At 34.8% G+C, this 20913-nt stretch overlaps 1 protein-coding gene across 1 annotated transcript in view; it reads left to right on the top strand.

The window, feature by feature from the left end:
* LOC142435629 (cullin-4B-like) overlaps nt 1–20913 on the top strand; it is a 170884-nt gene that overhangs the window by 101466 nt on the left and 48505 nt on the right. The window contains exons 15-17 of the mRNA XM_075539849.1: nt 830–940; nt 19472–19557; nt 20096–20203. Of these exons, the coding sequence (XP_075395964.1) occupies nt 830–940; nt 19472–19557; nt 20096–20203 (305 nt within the window). The remainder of the gene's footprint in view (nt 1–829; nt 941–19471; nt 19558–20095; nt 20204–20913) is intronic.

Raw genomic sequence — 20913 nt, 5'->3', positions numbered from 1 at the left:
AGGTAAACAAATGTACAAAATTGCTTGACACAATGGATGTATGTATAGATTGTGATAAGAGTTGTAAGAGCCTCCAATAAAATGATTTAAAAATGAAGCCAAGGCAAATATACTGTTGTTTCAGTTTATATATGCAACGAGTTTATTACACGTAAAATGTGTTAAATATATTTTTGTGATCAGCGGATGGCTGCATACCAGTAATACATTTATGTAAATCTTGTTAGGGTACCTTCAAAAATGGCAAACCCCCTGCCCCAAATGGATTTTCGGTGCCTTCACTGGGCCAGTTAAATTCAAGACAAAGGGTTCAGCCCAGAGGGTTATGGCTACTATGGTTTTGGGGTTTTGAAGGACACAAAACAATCACTGGGGCACTGATGTTAAGAAGACAGTCCAAGAAAGTTGTACCAAGGAGTTTTTAATTCTTCCTGTCACGATAATGTTCTTCATTATGAAGTTGCTCAGCCTTCTGTTCATTTCCCAAATCTAGTATTTAAAGTGTACACAGTTTCATTCCCATGAGGGTGACAAAATTACCAGTGGTAGAATTGAAGAGTACATAATTCTTCAAGGAAAGCTTAGATTGTATATCTGTGTTCAAAAGTGTATAGAGAAAAACATTGTTTTAAGTGTATAGGCCTAGATAAAAAAGTATATTGAGAAGTAATAGCTTCCCTTTTTATATCTTTGATTTACAAAAATATTGGTATGCTTTTGCTGCAGTACTTTATTGTTTACCCTCTTAAATTGTTTTGATGTTATAGACTATCAATATTTATAAATTTTAAAATTCAGCATTAAAGGTTTATTTCTTTAAATATTGCAGGGAAAGATGTGTTTGAAGCTTTCTACAAAAAAGATTTAGCAAAACGGCTCTTACTTGACAAAAGTGCTTCCATTGATGCTGAGAAGTCAATGCTGTTCAAACTTAAACGAGGTGTGTGTCTTGACTGACAACTCAGTTTCAATTATTTCTGTATAAGGTTAATCTTTGATGCTTAAATATAACTTCATTTCAGTGCTTGTGCCTCTTTCCCTCTTCAGCTTATTTTAACTTTTACTTAGTGAGTTAGATAAATGTAAATGTTCTAAAACTATGTGGCTTTCTACTATAGCTATGCTATCTTCTAAATGCATGCCTATTAACAAGTTAAACTATTGATTTAGTATTTTAAATAAATTGATTACTTCTGTACATACAAGATCTATGTCATACACATTACATATTTACATAGACAGAGAGGATCACCCTCGGCGAGGTAACAAAATGGCCACAGTAGTGTTTTCAAACATGACGATGTGAGGACGACACAGGACCAGGCAGTTTGTTTGTTTGTTTGTTTTGTGTTGTACTTATGTTATGAGATAGAAACAACTTGATGGAGCATAGCAACATACTTACATAATTTTACATTGGTTCTGTGGTAAGTTTTATGAAGAAGAATCGAGAGGCCTTATAAAAGGGGAATTTATCCTGGTCAGTGAGTGATGGAAAACTTATATAAGGTAAGGTAATAGAAGATGACCATTTCACCAAAGAATGGACTATAGTGTAGTTGAGAACCTGAATGTCTACAGTAACCAAAGTGGATAAAGAATGGGAATATACTGAATGATGAAGTTAGAAATGGAGATCTGATTTTCATGATGCTTAGTTTGCTAATACTGCTAATAAAAGATACCAGAAGTGAGTGGCTTTCACAAAAGCTTAATGTCTTACTGTTCTGGGAGTCCAAATTCTGAAGCCTAAAGTAGAATCTGTATTGTTTTGATGCTTTGTGTGGTCTCTGATTTTACATTCGCTTTATGTGCCTCTGTCTCTTTTTTCACTAGATGTGACTCAAAAGTATTTAGATTTAAGACTTTCTTGATATCCCATTTACATTACGCTATTTGAATACCATGGATTTCCAAAATGACAAAACACCTGTCTTGGAAGTAGTATGGCCATAGAACTCCTAAGGGGCAAAGCCACACTTGGTCTTACATAGTTTGGATATATCATCAAGAGAGCCTTGTTTCTGGAGAAAGAATCATCATTTGTAAAGAATAGGGGCTTTGGAGAATATGAAGACCCTCACAAATTGGAATGATACAGGAGCTGCAATAGTCTCAAACATAACAATTGTGAGCATGGTGCAGGACAGGCAGTGTTTTATCGTGCTATACATGAATAGGAATGCTTGGGTGGAAATTGACCAGGACACCTAAGAACATTTCAAAACAGGGTCATGTTTATAGCTACAGGTTTATACTTCCACATGTCTTTTCAGTAGGCACAATTTAATTTACAACACTGATTACATTATGAAAATAAGGCTGTTATTAAAATGATTTTAAATATTCATGTCTTGAAGCCACTTTGGTTTTGCATACATATGTTGGCTACTGAGAGAACCATTAGATGCCTAGAAAATGGATTTTCTGGAGTAATCACATTATTACTTTAGAATGATTTAGATTTGTGTAAAGGATGATCAAATTGGACATTATACATTGAATGTGTATATTGAGGAAGAGGATATGTGACAAGAGTTCCAGGTTGCTTTAACTAGGTAGAGTACAAAAATTCTAGTATTTTGTAATAGAATTTTGGTATTGATAACCAACATTCTTGTAAATTTCCTGGAGACATACTACTAGGTATATGCCACACTAATGGAAAGGAGATTACATAAAAGCATCAATACCAAGAGGAGAGGCTCTTTAATGGATGTTATAGAATTTACTTATCCAGATTTAAACATTGAACTTTGTTCAAAGAATAAACCGGCAAAGTTCTAAGATAGTTTGGGCTAGATATGTCTTTTAGATATTGTTTCCAGATGGGCATTACACATGGTACAGTGAGCTAACAGAAACAGAAGTTATTGGACCCTTAATAGTCTGAATAAGATGATGTAGAATTAAAAAAAAAGTACAAGAAAAAAATGTGGACACTGGCCTAGGGAATTCCGTTTTGAATGTCCTAAAGATAAATGTGAGTCAGCCTAGAAGGTAAGAATATTTAGGCAGAGTGGGCAAAATATCAAAAGAACTGTTTTTCAAGAGAATGGAATGTGTGTCTAATCCTCTTAAGTGTATATAGTCATGTATTAAGCATATGAATTTTAGCCGCATCAAAGTAACAGATTTATCCGGTGTAATTTCATTTAATCAGTTGTGAAAGGTCTTTGGTGTATTGGGAGGTATCATCTAGGATCAAAGGAACAACTGGTAATAATATGTTTACAACTATTTAAATAACTTTGCAATGTTTTTGTTGTTTTTATTAGGTGTCCTCAAGTCAGTTCAGACCCATCGTAACATTATGCATGACAGAAAGAAATACTGCACAATCCTGTGTCATCCTCATAATTGCTTCTATGCTTTCTTTGTTTTTAAAATGTCTCAGAGTATATCAAAAGAAAAGGAATGAAAGAATGAGGGAGGGAAGAGGGGAGGAAGAAATGGGAAAGAAGGAAAGAAAGCAGATCGCCATGGATTCAGTTCTGACTCATAGCAGCCCTATGCACAAGCAAATAGAAAAAACGAACCTGGCCTATGCCATCCTGACAATTGTTATATTTCAGCATATATATCAATATGCTTCTGTGTCAATCTATCTTGTCGAATTTTTTTGGTCTCTTTTTCCTCTCCTGCTGCTTTTCTAAGCATGATGTCCTTCTCCAGAGACTGGTCTCTTTTGACAACATATCCAAACCACAAGGTGAGAAGAAATCTCATCCCCACCTGTAAGGAACATTTTACCTGTACGTCGCTCAAGACAGACTTGTTTGTATTTTTAGGCGGTCCAAGGTACTTTGAATAATCTTTGCCAGCACTATAGTTAATATACATCTATTCTTCTTCAGGCTTCCTTAAGCAATGACCAACTTGCAAAGGCATATGAGATAATTGAAAAAATACCATGGTGTAGGTCAAGTGTACCTTAAGTTATCATAGCATAGCAGATTTATCCAGTGCCACACATCATTTGATTTCTTGATTGCTGCTTCCATGAGCATTGGTTGTGGATCCAAGGAAGGCAAAATCCTGGATACTTAAGTCTTTTCTCATCTACTTAGTGGTCCATTTGTGAGAATTTTGGTTTTGTGTATATTATTGTATTTCATAATGTAGGCTACGAACCTTGACCTTCATCAGCAATTGCATCAGGTTCTCCTCATTTTCAGCAAGCTAGTTTGGGTCATCAGCAAATCAGATTGTTAAGAAGCCTTCCACTAATCCTGAAACCCATTTTTTTCTTCATATAAATCCATGTTCTCTGATTATTTGTTTAGCACGCAGATTGAATAAACCCTGTTTGCACCCCTTTCCTGATTATAAGCCAGGCAACATTCCCAATGAATACAACTGCTTCTTAGGTACAATTTTCTTGTGAGTATGAAGTAGTGTTTGGGTTTTCCCAGGGTTAGCTATAGTTTTTTATGGTCCACACAGTCAAATGTCTTGGCCTATTAATACAAGAAATTTCTCACAATCAGACCAATAGATGACATGGTAAATGGGGCAGTTTGTCTTGCTTGGATCACAATGAATGTTCATGGAAACAGTAGTCAAGAGATCTAATGGTGAGTTGTGTTAGGTAAATACTGCACAAGACCTCTTTAGAGTATTGAAAAGCAATGATGTTGCATTGGAAACTAAGGTGTGCCTGATCCAAGCCATGGTATACTCCATTGCCTCCCTGTGCAAATGAAAGTTAGACATTGTTGAGGAGTACTGAGGAATTGATATAGATGATATTGTTGAATTGTAATACTGGAGAATAATATTGTTGAAGTATAACCAGTTGCTCACAGAGACAAAGATAGCAAAACTACTTCTTATGTACTTTGGACTGTTAGGATAGACTTACTCCATGTAGAAGACATCCAGTCCCTGGGGCACTGAAAAAGAGAAAGATCCTCAAAGAGTGGCTGCAACAATGGGCTCAATCATAGAAACTTGTGAGGAGGGCTCAAGACTGCAGTGTTTTCTTCACTTGTGCAGAGGGTCACTAGGTATCAGAACCACTTAAGGGCACCTAATGATGTGTGGTGTTCTCTGCGTTTTTTCAGGATCCTCTGATACCAGCAGTGATATCCTTTGTTTCACATTCCCTTGAGGATTCAGTCAGAGCTTCTGGCAGGTCCCTGTCAATGTACTGCAACAACAACCATTATTGGATGGATGAACTTTAACAAAATTTTACTTACATGCGATATAAAAAACGTGCTACAATTTAAACATTTGAGTCACATTCTTTGAAATGTGTATAAATAAGGATCTCTTCAGGTAGCTGTCTTCCAAATTTTCTAGCACAGAAGAGTGCGTCCAATGCTTTATCAGTTTGTTTAAGCATTTCAAGAGGTATTCCATCAATTCCTGGAGCCTTGTTTTTGGCTAACACTTTCAGTGCAGCTTGGACTAGGGTTCTTGCTCATATGCTACTTCTTGAAAAGGTGGAATGTCTGCTAGTTTTTCTTGGTACAAGTACACTGTGTATTCTTCCTACCATGTTTTGATGCTTCCTGCATCATACAATGTTTCCTGTAGAATCTTTAAAGATTCCAACTTGAGTCTTGTACTTTTTTCTTAAAATCTTTCATTTAAAATTATGGTATGTTCTTCCATTGTGGGTTTTCTAACTGCTTTTCGAGTTATATTTTTCTGTTTTCTCAAGCTAACTTTTGAAACCCACCATTTAGCTATTTGATTTAATAATTTCTCCATGTATCTCAGCCACTGCAAGATTAACAGCAAGTTTTGTGGTGTCTTTAGGCACACATTGATCATTTCTTTCTTTCTGTCTTTTAAAGGACATTTTGCTTTCATTATGAATGTTGTTTCTTGATGTCATCGCACTGCTCAGCAAGTTTTCTGTCCCTAGATTTCAGTGTGAAATCTGTCCCTGAGATGTTTTGAAATTTAGGTGGGCTATGCACAGGTTGTGTTTTGGCTTTCTTGGACTTGTTATAATTCACATATGAACAATTGAGAAGTGTGCTTCCTATTCAGCCCCTGACCTGGTTTATCTTCAAGGTTAATCCATAATGGTATTCATAATTTCAATGAAAGTTCATGAAGGCATGTATTGAGCATGACCACATCATAAGAAGTAAATTGTGCTTAGATTAGAGTTTAAGATCTTGATCTTAAAATCCAATCATACAACTTTATATATATATAAATTTTCTTAATAATAAATAATCACTAAGCATTTGGTAATTTGTTTTTATTATTATGAAAAGATTATTTTATTGGCAACTCTTAAAATTAGTACAATCCACACATCAATTATATCAGGCATATTTGTAATATTATCTTTTTTTTAGACATTCACTTTCTATTGAGCCCTTGGTATCAGCTCCTCTTTTTTTTCCTTCCCTTCCCTCCCTCGTGGCCCCTTGCTAGATTATAAATCATTATTATTTTTATATTGCACACCACTGTCTTCCTCCCCCTGTGGTTTCTGTTGTTCTTCCCCCTGGAGGTGTGTGGTTATGTGTTGATCATTGTGTTCAGTTCTCCCTTATTCCCCTTCTCTCCACAACTTCCCCATACCCTTCTGTTATCAGTATTCCTATTCATGTTCCTGGATTCCATGTGTCGTGAGCTTTTATTTCTTATCAATAACTGTGTACATGGTCTGGTCTAGTCCACTATCTGGGGTCATGACAGTGGGGGGTGAGGAAGCCTCAAGGAACCAGAGGAATATTGTATGTTTCATTGGTGCTTTATTGCACCCTGGTTGACTCATCCACTGTGACCCTTCTGAGTGGGGGGGTGTTAAATTGTCTACTGATGGACTTTGGGTCTCTGCTCTGACCCCTCCTCCTTTGTCTCAACAATATGTATTTTGTTTGTTGTGGATCTTCTGTGCCCCTACGCCACAACTGGTGTGCTTCATTCATGTGGGCATGTTGCTTCACTGCTGGATGGCTACTTGTTCAACTTCAAGGCTTTAAGATCCCAGATGTTTTATCTTTTAATAGCCAGGCACCATCTGCTTTCTTTACCATAATTGCTTATGAGCTTGTTTTGTCCTCTGCTCTTGTTCCAGGGTGAGGTGGAGGGGTGAATATCACAAAATACCAATTAGTTAGAACAACATGTTCTTGTATTGAAGGAGGTATGAGCTCAGTGTATTGCCATATAAATATGTGGATTAATTTTTATGGATTAATGTATTTAAATATGTACGTACCTATGCTTATACCTCTATACATAGCTTGACTTCCTAGATTCTTCTTCTGTTTCATTTTGCCTTCTTCAGGTCCCAGCATCACATTCCCCCTCCTTCTGCTTCTTAATACTTTCTCTCAGCTAGACTGCTATTGCTTTCAACACCCACAGGATCTCAACATCCTCCTTGCTGGTTTAAATTCACTAGTTGTTCCCCTGTCTGGTATTGCTTGCTCACTGCACCCACTCTCTCTCAGCCACCTTCTCCCCACAAGACCCTCTAAGACAGTCAGCCCTGTTGCTTTCTTCCTGAGCTTGTTTCTCATGCCTGCCTTATGTAAGTAGCTAAACCAACAATGATATAGTCCAAACAATTAGAAAGCAAAAGATTGAAAAAAAGAGAAAGACACATGATTCCAGGCCTGTCCGCTGACTTTTATGACTGTCTCCCTGCTGGTCATGGGGGAATTCCAGGAGCTGTTTGGTAATTCTATTATCATTATTTTAGCCAGTAACCTAGCATTTAAAATAAACTATTAAACTAAAATATGTAAACTATATTCATGTGTAGCAATGTTTTTACATTAATATCATAGAATGTTTAGTTGTAGCTATTAAAAACTGAACACTTTAAGAGAAGAGTGAGAAGTAGATACAAGGCAAAAGAACATAGCAACTTTCACTCAGGCTAAACTATATTTTCAGGGTTAAGAGAGTTGAATGAAAGTCCATTGACTTCCAAATCCACAACTATGGGATAACACTCAACCTCTTTTTCTCATATTTGTCTTTCATCCTTAAATCCAAATGCGTATTTCAGTTCCTTTAATTGGAAGCAGGTGTGTATAAGGTAATGTTCAGATCACTCAGTAGGGTTCCCAAATCCAATCTTCTAATCTGGCCTATGAAGAATGCTGTACACCTCAAAAAGATGAAATGTATAGCCCAAGAGCCCTATAACACACAACCTGAGTCACCTAGAGCTGAATAGAAAGTTAAAATTGCAAGGTTTGGTCACTCAGGTTTAGGAGGTAACGTTAAATATTTTTCCTAAAGACAGAGACTGGCCCTTCTAGTTTAGACTCCAGCAGTTCAAATCACCTTCTCAGAGACAGGCATTTTCCTTTTCCTTCTGATCAATGAATTTCCATTCACATTTACTGACCACCTATTTTATGAGTGTCTATTAATATGGAGTATCAATGGGGGTTGGCAGACCTCTCCGCTCTACTCCCTCTGAATAAAAAAACTGACCCAAGCTGAGATTAGGCCTCTACTTAAGAAATGCATTTTATACAAATAAGGGAATGATCATTGGATCATAGGCATTAGACACACACACCACTGCATTTTTTGGCTTGTGTCTTACATGCCCTCAGAACAGATGCCTGTCTTTGTTTTAGTGTTTAAACTTACAGCAGTGGTCTCATACAATAACTGTCCTTTATGAGTGACTAACTTATCAAAGCATAATGTTCTCCAGGTTTGTCCATGTTTTGAAGTACACATAGTATTCCATAAAACTGTTGCCAATTTTTCCTATGGTGAAAAGTGCTGACATGAGCATGTGAGTGTATACATCTCTCAGTGTGCTGTACATCTTAATTTTCACATTTTATTCGTTTTCTTTTTTGTGTTCTTATTTTTTAAACTAGCCTGTCATTATCAATTTAATGTGATAACTCATTGTTTTGATTTCTGTCTCCCAGATGCCTAGTGATTGTGAGCATTTTCATGTGTTTTTAATCATTTGAATATAATTTTTGATAACTCATTTGTTCATGTATTTTTTTCCATTTTGAATTGATTTTTCTCTTATTTAGGGATTGTAGTATTAACTGTATTTTAGAGATTAGTTTCTTGTCCGTTGTGTCATTGCTGCATTTTTCTCCTGTGAGCTCTCTTTTTACTCCCTTTGATGAAGTATTTTGGTGGGTATTAATGCTTTATTTTAGTAAGTCCCAGTGATATATTTTTACTTTTATTTTCAGTTGTGTGTTTTTCCTTATTTCTACTTAGTACTCTGTAACAAAGCCCTAATTTTGTCCCTCTTTTCTCATTGATGATCTTTATAACTTGGGACATACATTTAGGTCTTCAATCTATGTTGAGTTTGTTTTTTGTACATGGGGTATTAAGTGATGGATCTTCTTTCAATTTGCTCCACCTATGGAATTTTAATCTATTTCCCTTTCAGTTTACGTATGTTATTTTACGCAGCATTTTATGGGTCTTGTTTTCCAATACACTCTTCTACTCTGTCTCTTTATTGATGCACTTAATCCATTGGCATTCAATGTCACAATTGATATGTTCAGATTTATTGCTGTCATTTTGCTCTCTGTGTTTGTGGTTGTGTGTGTGTTTAGTGTCTTTGTTACTAATTCTCTGTGTTGTTTTGAATGCTGTTTTCACTGTATTACTTTCTGAGGTATATTTTTCTGTGGAGGAATGCATATTCTAAGGTTTGTGAATTCACATGGAAAAGGACACCAGAGAGGAAGTTGGGAGAGGACTAGAATAAACTAATAAATGTATTATGGTATTTTAATTGTGGATTTCCAATCTTATAGTATTATGATCTGAGAATACTGGTTGTTGGATCTCGATGTTTTTGAATTAGTTACGGCTACCTGTGTGGCCTAGCAAGTGGTCTATTTTAGATAACGTACGATATGCACTAGGGAAGTTCTCTCTATTCAGAATGTTGAACTGGTTAATTGTGTTGTTCAACTCTTCTGCTTTATTTTATTTTTAAATTGAGTTTCTTTCTTGATGATATCTTTCTTTGAGAATGATGAATTGAAATGTTCTAATATTATTGTCAATTTGTTGATTTTTTTCTTCAACTCTGTGGTATAGTCTGAGGTTTTTTCTTTGGGGGCATATATGTTAATTATGGTTATATTCATCCATATAACCTGGTGTGTTGTGCCTTTACTCATTACGTTGAGTCCATTATTTCCTTTAATTATGATATTTACCTTGAAGCCAATTTACTGGAGAGTTATATTGCTACACTTGCCTTTAATTTGTTATGTTTGCCTTTGGGTTCATGATGTGTTTTTGTAGGAAGCATGTGGATGGGACTTGTTTTCTAATTGAGTCTGTTTTTATCTGACTTTTTACTGGTACATTGAGTCCATTTATATTCAGTATTATTATTGGTAAATTCACGTCTGTTCCTGTGATTTTGCTGTATTCCTGTGTGTGTTTGTATAGGCCTAGGGGATGATTGATGTGTTTGTCCCCCCTTTAATCTCATGTTATTGGGTACTGTTTTAATTTTAATGGTTACTGGATGGTGTTGTTTGATTTGATGCTTTCAGATTCGTTTGCTGCTGTTGATCCTTGTCCAGAGTGATCTGCTTACTATTTTTTTAATGTTGTTCCTCTCTTTATAAATTCCTTAAGTTTTTCCTTGTTTAGAAATATCTTTATTGCTCCTTTTTATTTAAGTGATTATTTTCCTGGATATAGGATCTTTGTTGACAGTTTTGGTTTGGTTTGGTTTTTCCTTCCAAGTTTGATATATAATATTCTATTGTTTTCTTACCTGCAGAGTCTGCTGAGAAGTCTTTTAGCTTATCTTTATGTGTTTTTCTTTGTAGGTGACTGCTCTTTTTCCCTAGCTTCCATCAGGTTCTCGCCTTTTCCTTGAACTTAAAAGAATTTGAATAAAATTTATCTTGGTGTTTTTCTTCTGGGGTCTATCTGATTTGGGGTTCTTTAAGTTTCCTTGATAAGTACCTTCTCCTCTTTTTGTGATAATGCGGAAATTCATCCAAGAACTCTCATAAAAATTTTGGGAGATTTTTGTTTGTTTGTTTGTTTTTATTTTTTTGGGGATTACCGATGAAACATAGTTTCTCTTGATAGTGTTCCATCTTTCTCAGGTGTTCTGTAGAGTTTTTTTCTTTTTTAATGGATTATTTTGTCTGTGTGTTCACTGATTCAGTTTTCCTCTTTTCTATTCTATTTTCCAGGTCTTTCTCATACTGTCTTATTGTTTATCTTCTTGATTTCATTAGGTTGTGAGCTTTTTGGTTTTTCAAATTTGACTGTTCTTTTTCTTGGTTCATCCCCATATCATTTGAAATGGCTAAAAATAATATAAAAATCATTCTTTTGAACTCTATTTTTGGTAGTGCCAGCATCTCATTTTCAGAGTAACCCATGGTATTCTAGAGGTTTTCCTAGTAAATACATATAATAATTTTTAATTTCATAATAAGTATTTATTACTATAAATGTAAACATATTTAGAAGAAGTTAACTTGAAGTAAGAGGAGACAGAAAATGGAAAGTTTAAGGTTCTAAAATGATGACCAGAGAACAAAGAGTACAAATGGGGCATGGGGATTGGAGGATAAAAGTAGGGGGCAACTTGGGTTGAATATGGTTAAGAAAAAAATAGACTTCTGAATTGTGTGAGATAACCTCCCAAACATTTGGGATGTGGTTAAGGATTCTGTTCCTAAAGGGTTATGCATGCGAGTGGGTCTGTGCCCCCTGATGTCTGAGTTTGCCTGTGTTTACAGCAGCCACAGGGGTGTGTAGTCCTTAAGAAGGATGAAATGGGAACCAAAAAGGAGTATAGATTGATTTACAATTAAATAAATGTGGAAGTAAAAATAGAAGCTGAGGAACTACAGGTGTGCTTGTGGATTTGGAGAGGTGTGCTTGTGAAAAATTTTGGATCTGGGTAAGGATTTCTGCTGGGGTAGGTCCTAGGGTTAGGGCCTTACAAAGTTAGGAAGTAGGAGCCAAAAGGGAGATAGATTTATTTACAGTAAAATACAGTAGGAGCAAAAGCTGAGGCGCAGAAAACATAAGTAAGTGATTTGGGTGGAACTTCCTTTCTTTGGCAAGGAGGTGGGCAAAAGGAAAGCTGTGGCTAGGAAACTGAGAATTTAAGAAAAAGGCAAAAATTGATTCTTGAACTGTCAGGATGCCCACAGGTCGTCCTCCAGGCAAAGATCCTGGGCCCAGCAAAGTGAGGATTTTGAGGTGATTGTTTTGGATAGCATTTAGGCGGGATCTGTCTCAGGTACAGGGAGATAGATGCCTTTGATGATGGTAGGTATCACAGAGTTTCAGCCTATGCTGCTGATGTCCCATTTCAACAAGAAAAAGGAGGAAAAAATAAAGTTGGTGCACTTCACTTTCATGTTCAGCATTAAATTTAGGAAGCATATATTCACTTCTGTTTGGGACCTCCCTGTAATTTGCAGAGGGACTTCTTTTGTGGTTACAACATTCCAGCCATTTCTCTTTCTCTTCACCTTCCCCCACTCCCAGTTTTTATTTCTGCTTTATGTAATTTGAGTCTTCTTTTATGCTTTCTTTAGGAATTGAAAGTTTTTTATTTTTAAAATAATTCAATTTATATTATTTTTATTGCATATACACAGCAGAATATATGCTCATTGAATGCTTTCTACGTGTAGATTACCATGACAGTGATTTGCTGTAAGAGGAGGCGGGTGTTACCGTTCTTTTGTGTATTTTTGTACTTGTAAATCTATCACACCTTTTTTGTCAAATCATTTACTGATAGCATTTGCATTAAACAACTGTTAACCCTTTAATCCATGCACTTTCTCTATCACTGTAATACAAAATGCAGTGCTCTATTGCAATAACTCACCCATTTCCCCCCTCCCTGATAACCGCCAATAACTACACTTTATTTCTATTCAAGTTGGTTGTCTTAAAGGCCCACACACATGTTGGTTTCTTTGTCTTTTTCTCTTTATCTCTTCTTGAATTATTGCTACTCAGATCTTTCATATTTTTTTCTCATGGATTTTATTCTAATTTTCTGTTTATTATAGATACTGATATATGAATTAATTAATATTAATCAATCAGTTTTATTTTAATTGGCTTTCTGCTTAGAGATTTTGTCTGCAAAAGACAATAGTGAATTCACCAGCTATTGTAATGTAACAATTTCTTTTTCAGATATGTCTATTTTTGTTTCATACAATACCAGCCCTTATTTCAATATATGTATATTTCTAATGACATACTGAATATTTCATACAATATTATCTCTTAATTAGATATATATTTTCTAATGACATATTACTGAGTACTTCTGTGTAAATGTAAATTATTCATATTCCTACTTTATGTAAGACAATAATTATTCAACATGCAGATTTAAATTAAATCTATTTTAATCACCTGCTTATATTTACAGCTTGGTCATCTTCACAACAGCACCTACAAAATTGCAATTGTATATTGGACTCAAATTGTATTTCTACAAGGTAGTGCTAATTTTGACTTGCTACCCCTGCTTGGTCTTTGGATCACCAGCATTACCAAGGACTTTGTTATTGCAAACGTAAACTCCCAGGAGTTAGCCATTTTCATAAACTTGTTTATTTTCTGGATGCTTTCGATGGGCTTTAGTTGTCTGGTAATATCTTTCAGAGTTGCCATATTTCAAACTGGATTCCATTATGGCTGCAGATCCCATGCCAAGGCCCCGACAATTCCTGTCTGAGAGAACATGGTGATGGTGACGGCTTTGCTGAAGATCTTTCAGACAGGCCTTACCAAATGGCAACTCTTTTGGGGACTACAGAGTCTGATCATTCTCCCGAGGAGCAGTTGGTGGTTTCAGACCATGATCTCGCAGTTAGCAACCCAACACATAACCATGATGGCACTCTGAACTACAGGTGGTTTGTTCCACATTGAGCTGTGGACCTCATTTTATTTAATAATAAAGTGTTTCCCCACTCTCTCTTCCCCTAGATGTATTCAATTTGTGTATAATCCCTCTAGAGATGCTCACTTGCAGAGTGACTGTTTAGGATGCTGAAAATTGGGATGAAATCATCAAGGGTCTTAAAGAAACATTTTATCATATGATCTCCAGGACTCTCTTTACTAACCATTGTTTCCTCTTTGCACGTTTGAAAATTTTCAGAAATTCACAAAATTCTTCACTTTCCTCATTACTAGTTTTAGTGGTTCATGCATAAACTTGAAAAATAGTTGCATGGACTGAATTTTCTTGTATGTGGATAAGTCACTATCCTCTTAAAGTGGTTCAGAATATATCTTGAAATGACATTTTTGAGGTGGATGTGCTTCTTCGGTATGGACTTAGCTGATACCTCATTTAGATGGATTCTTGTTTTAAGACAAGCTTTTAAGACCCCAGAAATAATAATTGCTAGTCAGCCACTGTATGATTTCTTCATCACACTGTTCTCTAACACTCATATATTGCCAGTGATCCCTTCATATTTATAAGTATTGAGCAGGGCCACATCATCAGAACTGAGTGCTTTTATGCTGTGTGAGCTCAGTATCCGTTCATATTCCTCAAATTTACACATAATACATTTCCAGCATACTGGCAGCATTGTTAGCAGTTTGAGAGAAGGATAAGTAACTTCCATGGGGCCTCAGGTAGTTCTGATAATAGTATTGTTTAAATAAAATGGTATTATAGTTATGATTTAAAATACAGTTGTTATAATGAGACTAACTATGGGAACATTTCTTAGACTAAAATATTTGGTATGTTTACTTAGAAATGTCAAAGAATTTAAGCCACTGATCTTGTTTAAGAAAACAGTGAGGGCTATATTATAGTGCACAAAGTTCATTAATACTCATTCACTGTAGCAAAACTTGTCTGCAGAACTGAGACAAGATTTAAAAGGCTAAGAAAATATTACAGTGGCCAATAATGGTCATCTTAATTTGCCCCTTATTAACCTCAAAGCAAAAAATGACTTTTCTCATTATGGTATAAATAGCTTGAAGTTCAAAGGAATATAGTAGTTCTTTAATATGCAACAGGTGTGGCAGATGTGTTTAAGGTAAAGTCAGATTCAGTTACGGGACTTCTGATTCAAATCCCTCTCATGTGGCCTGTCTTATGCTGCTATACATCTCAAAATGCAAAATCAATATGTCTTTTAGTAAGAGCCCTGTACCACTAAAGGCTGAAATGCATTCAATTAAAATTGCTTGATGAGACAGATAATAAAGGGAGGATTCTCCTCTTGGGGTCCATAGGAGCAGTTTCAAATTTTTTCTCCAGGGTAATCCTGCCTTTTCTCCGTGCTGTACTCACCAGCACAGCATTTCATTGTCCTTAGTTGCTGTACATTCAGGATTAAGTTTCAAAAACTCTTCTGACATCTATTTAGTCATTCCTTTCTTGTCTTCTTAGGGATGCTTTGCTTTCCTTAGGTGTAGTATCTTTGATGTCATCACAGAACTTGTTTTCATTTGTTAGTATTTATTGCATCAAATATTTTCTTGAGAGGGTTTCTAAATTCAAGTGAGATATGCTTAAAAGTGTGCTTGGGATTTGGTTAAATTTCTTCAGGTAGACTTGAAACTGCAGAGGAGACATTGATGATCTGTTCTATGGTTGGCTGTTTGTCTTGTAACTGATTACTTTGAGCTTATCATCTCTTTCCACAGATTTAATGTTTTATTTTTGTTCATTCTATGTGATGGCTCTTACAGCAATAATTTGTATTTAATTTTATTGAAAAAGACATTTGCAGTGACCAGGTTTTTTGTCTTTACCATGAAATATAGTCTCTGTTTTTGAGTGTTTTGCAAGCATGTGCTCATCTTCTGGAAGTATGCCAGGCAATGTTCAACTGCAAATCAGAAAGTTTTTTGTGGTCAGTTTTTTTAAAAAGCAGGTAGCCAGTCTGTTCTTCCTTACTTGGTGCTGGTTAAGAAAAATTAATGTGATTTCATCAGACATATACATCTTTTAGAGACCAGAGGGCCTGCTTTTGTTAGTAAGCAATGGCAAAACGTAATACAAAACATAACGATTTCAACCAGTTGGGTGTGTACTATTTAGTTGTCAATCAGACTTACTCTATTATTCAGCTAATATGTTACCAAAATCCACCCCGCAAAAATCTAACAATGGAAACAAGCCCTAGTCCATCTTAGCCATTAAGTCTCTTTACTATGTCCCTCTGTCTTCTGGGCCTCCTAATAAATGTGTGAATCAGAGATAATATATTTAACTTCCTTGTCAGTAAGTGAAATTAACAAGGCTTTTATGGTTTTCAGAGTACTATTTGTAAAAACAAGAATGAAAATATTCCCACTACACTTGTGAGAAACAAAATATATTGTTTCCCCTTACAAACAGGAAACAAATAGCTGTGTAAATGTTTTCCAAGTATACTTTCTATTATAAGGACAGGAATATTACTAATAGATGCCTGATGAGAATATGTTATAATCTCATCATATGTCTGTATATATGATTGTGTGTGTTTGTGATAAGTAAATAAACACATGTGTGTATGTATCTAAAGTATGTCATCTATTCATGAGTAAAGGGCCTCGCATTGTGTGTTGGTCAAGTTTTGATTGCTAATTGCAAGGTTGGTGATTCATATTCTCTAGGGACTCGGAGGAAGGCATTTACAACTATCTGCTCCTATAAAGATTTACAGCCATAGAAACCCTATGTAGGTTTAGTATACTTGGGAATTTATGTTAAATGGCACTGGCTTTGTGGTGTTGTTGTTTTTTTATTATTAATTGATGAACAGGAATCCTACTTGTTTCCTTTAAAATTTTCTCAACAAATATTCAAGGATTTTTGTAGAGATAGATCTATGATGTGCCTTTACCCTTTTGATAAAGAGTTTTTGTGAGCATAATAGTAAAGGACATTACTCTGTAGTAGGAACTTCATAAAAACTTTCATCTGATGTATTTCCCTATTTAGGTATGTGGAATTACACTGTATTTGTCATTTAGTGTTTAAGTTCTTTGGCTTAGCATAATGCTTTCAGTGTTCAGTTGTGTTGTAATTAACTTTATGCTCATAGCTGAAAGTATTGTATGCATTTTTTAATCATTTATCTGCTAATGGGCTTTTGGTTTGTTTTTCTATTTGCATCATCACCAAAAGCATTATTCTCTTCTTTTCATGTAGTAGTTTCTAATAATAATGAAGTGGTGCTTCTTTTCTTTTTTAAAAAAAATTTATGCCAGGCCTAGTAAGTCTGGGCTTTGTTGTAACTCTGAATTTTCTTCCCCAACTTTTTTTCTTACTCGACTGTCATCATTTTTTAGAGTAGTAAGAAGCACTCTCTTGTAATTACCATTTAGTACTTTTTGTTTCAGGGTGGTGAAGACAGGTTTTCATGTTCCATTGGTCCTTTAGGTTGTTTCTTCATTAATTTTCTTAATGCTTATTGAGCCAGAAAGGAACAGATCAATAGTTGCATTTGAGATGGTCACTTTAAAGCATTTTAGACCCCATTTACTACACAGAAAAGTAGGATACAGAACTTTGCCTTTGTGAACTGAGTTATACAGATTGACACTGCTGTCCCTGAGAATGCTATCCTCAGCCCCCAGGCCCAATTACAGATAGCCTCCTAGTGCTTGGCTATGACTGAGAAGTTAGCATAGCTTTTCCCCCCCGTCTGTGTTCAGCCATATTTATCAATTTGCAACCACAGTAAATATATATTTATGACTATTCCGTCTTAGATATCTTTATTTTAATGGATGTATTGTGCTCCTTTTCTGTCGAGTGTGGGTTGACCTTTTAAAATTTCATATATATAAAGAAAAATGATTATTCCAGTTTTGCGTAGGAGGTTTAATTTTGATGTATGTTGTGTTGTTATTTGTATTGCTTTGAATAGTGTTACCTTTAAACCCTTCTGTATTGAGAGTCAGATATTACAGGGATAAGTAAAAAAGAATTGTTACTATAATTCCAGTTTATATATGGCAGGGTTATTACAAAAAAATTCTTAAACAAAAAAATTCTTAAACATAACTCTGTGGTCAGTGGATAGCTACAAACAAAGTATGGATGAAAGAGAGATGAAAGCAGGAAACAAAGGTAGGATATAGGGTAAGTGATATTATGTTGAGGGGATTGCAGTCAGCGAGCTAACACAAAATGTGCAAGGTGTTGAATAAGCTGATGATATGTAAATCTTTATTGAATTTATAATAAAACTTTAAAAAATTATATCAAGGAAATTCTGTAGAGTTTTGACCTACAGAATGCATGGAACTCTGTGAATCAGAATCCTCTCGTCAGCAATGAATTGTTGGATTACTCATTGCAATACTACTACATACAAATACATTGCAATCGTATCTGTATATAATAATAAACACTGTGATTATATATTATTCATGACAATAAAATAAGAAACTCAAGTGATATTTTTCAGTGTTGATCTCGTGTGCTGCAACTCTAAAGGATTCGTATAATTAGTTAAGTGGTTTTCAATACTTTGGCATTTTCAATATATTTGCTCATGCTATGTTTATAATTTTACATTCACTTTTCTGGTTAACCTTATTACTCTGGGAAAGTGGATAATTATTTCCATGATCATGTTTAAGAGCATTGGTGAGAGAGAAATCCAGTTCCTTTTTCTTATCTGATGTTTCTGTAATGAGTTTGCTATTTATGATGTTATAAAATTTAATTCCTGGATTAATGTATTTTTCCTCATTTAAATATATTTAGATTTGCCAAATTTCTTTGATTAGTCATTGAAGATAATCAGCTTTGGATACATTCTGCTAACATTTTGTTGAGTACTTTATATCTATGTTCATTTGTGATATTGGTCTGCAGTTTTAGAGTGTGTTGTGTGTGTGTGTGTGTGTGTACGTATGTCCTGCTTTGATATCACCATAATTCTTATCTTACATAAGAAATTTAGGAATAAGGAAATGTGATATATCCCAGAAAGTATTTGAAAAGAATTGATATTCACATCTCTTTGAATTTTTGGTAGATATCCCCCACTATACTTACTCGTTGCAACTTTTAGTTAGAAATATTCTATTCATTAGGTTTTAATACTCTTACTTACTTTTATGTATGTGCTGATATTTTAATTTTTACTTGAGTTTCTATACATAGCTGTATGTTTCAGGAATATGTCCATTCCATTTAGATTATTTAATTTGTTGGAGTCGTTTTTCAGATTTATGAAGGATTTTGCTTTTGTAGGTCAGTTGTACTGTATATACTCATGCAGAAGCTGAGTTTTCAGCACAGTTTCATACAGTATTTTCTGTGGTGAAATTAGGTGCCTCGACTGATACTTGGGTCAGCTTATACTCAAGTATATCAGCAAGTTTTCTGATTTAAGAATTGATTTACATGTGACATTGTAATATCTCCCAGAATTTTCCACATCCAAAATTTTATTTTAGACAGACCCTTAGATTTACCTCTCATCCTATTCTCATTGATGCTTACAAATTAGTGCTTATTTAAAATGTTTTCCAGAGTGTGGCATTTCTTTCACAAATAAACTTCAAGGAATGCTTAAAGACATGGAACTTTCCAAGGATATCATGATTCAGTTTAAACAGGTAAGCCTGAGCTAAAATATAAAGAACATTTATTGTTTTTAAATTGAAATACACTTATGTGTGTGATGTTGCTTTTCTAGAAGAAATAAAAAAATGAATCCCACTATTGTTTTGTGGACCTTTAAGCTAAAACATAATTGGAAATTCTGGGAAAATAATAACAGTACTAGGCATATGAATATAAACTATAAAATAGTTTTGAGCATCTATTTCAATTTTGTTTTACACATACACACAAGTTCAATTTGGCATAGTAGCCCCATAATTTGCTTTGAGAGCTTTCTTGATACAAGATTGGATTTTAAAAATTGCTATAGGAAATAGAATTCAGTTACTTGAACCTGCTCATACATGATGTAATTTGTTAATTTTATTCAGAATAAAAATGTATATTTTACTTTGTAAGGAAAGATGTATATGCAGTAATTTTCTATTCATGGTTGAAATTTAAAACATTTAAAATCTATAAAGTTGTCACTGTTAGACATTTTAACCATGTTTATTGTTTCATTTTTAATGTATGCTTGCCCTTTTGTAGTATATGCAAACCCAGAATATACAAGGAAACATCGAGTTAACTGTAAACATTCTGACTACCAGCTTTTGGCCAACCTACATCCCTAAGGAGATTCAATTGCCCTTAGAGGTAAGAAAGTCATTGTTTAAGACTATGGCTCAGAGAAAGCAGACTAGTTTTAATAAAATCTTTTAACATTTACCATGTATTTGGTTTCTATGAGAGGAGCGTTTCGGGTATAGGGATTATACATTTGGCTGATAATCTTAAGATCATCCGTTTGAAACCACCCAACCACCCTGTTATAGAAAGGTGAGACTTCCTACTTCTGTAAAGTCTATGTTCTCTGGAACTAACAAGGACAATTTATTTTGTCTTCCAGAGTTGCTATGATTGAAAATGAGGAAATATTTTCTTGTTTTGTTTTAGAGTTTTGGCTACTTTATACGAGGGGATACCCCTGCCAAGCAAAACAAAATGTCATGGAATTTTTTTCAAAGTTATGTATTAATTTTTTTTACAAAACAACCTGATCACCTTCAGTTAATCTCCATTACATTTAATACATTTGTCAAATCTGCAATTCCATTCTTAGAAACATATTTCTTTTAAAAATAATCATTTTATTGGGGGCTCTTAAAGCTGTTATCACAATCCATATATACATCCATTGAGCCAAGCACATTTGTACATTTGTTGCCCTCATCATTCTCAAACATTTGCTTTCTACCTGAGCCCTTGGTATCAGCTGCTCATCTCCCACCTCCCTGTTCCCCTTCCTCATGAACCCTTCATAATGTATAAATTATTATTATTTTGTTATATCTTAAACTGTCCGA

The sequence above is a fragment of the Tenrec ecaudatus genome, chromosome Y, assembly GCF_050624435.1.
Source record: "Tenrec ecaudatus isolate mTenEca1 chromosome Y, mTenEca1.hap1, whole genome shotgun sequence".
Taxonomy (NCBI): Eukaryota; Metazoa; Chordata; class Mammalia; order Afrosoricida; family Tenrecidae; genus Tenrec; species Tenrec ecaudatus.
The sequence above is the reverse complement of the archived record's forward strand: the minus strand, read 5'-3'. Positions and strand labels throughout refer to the sequence as shown.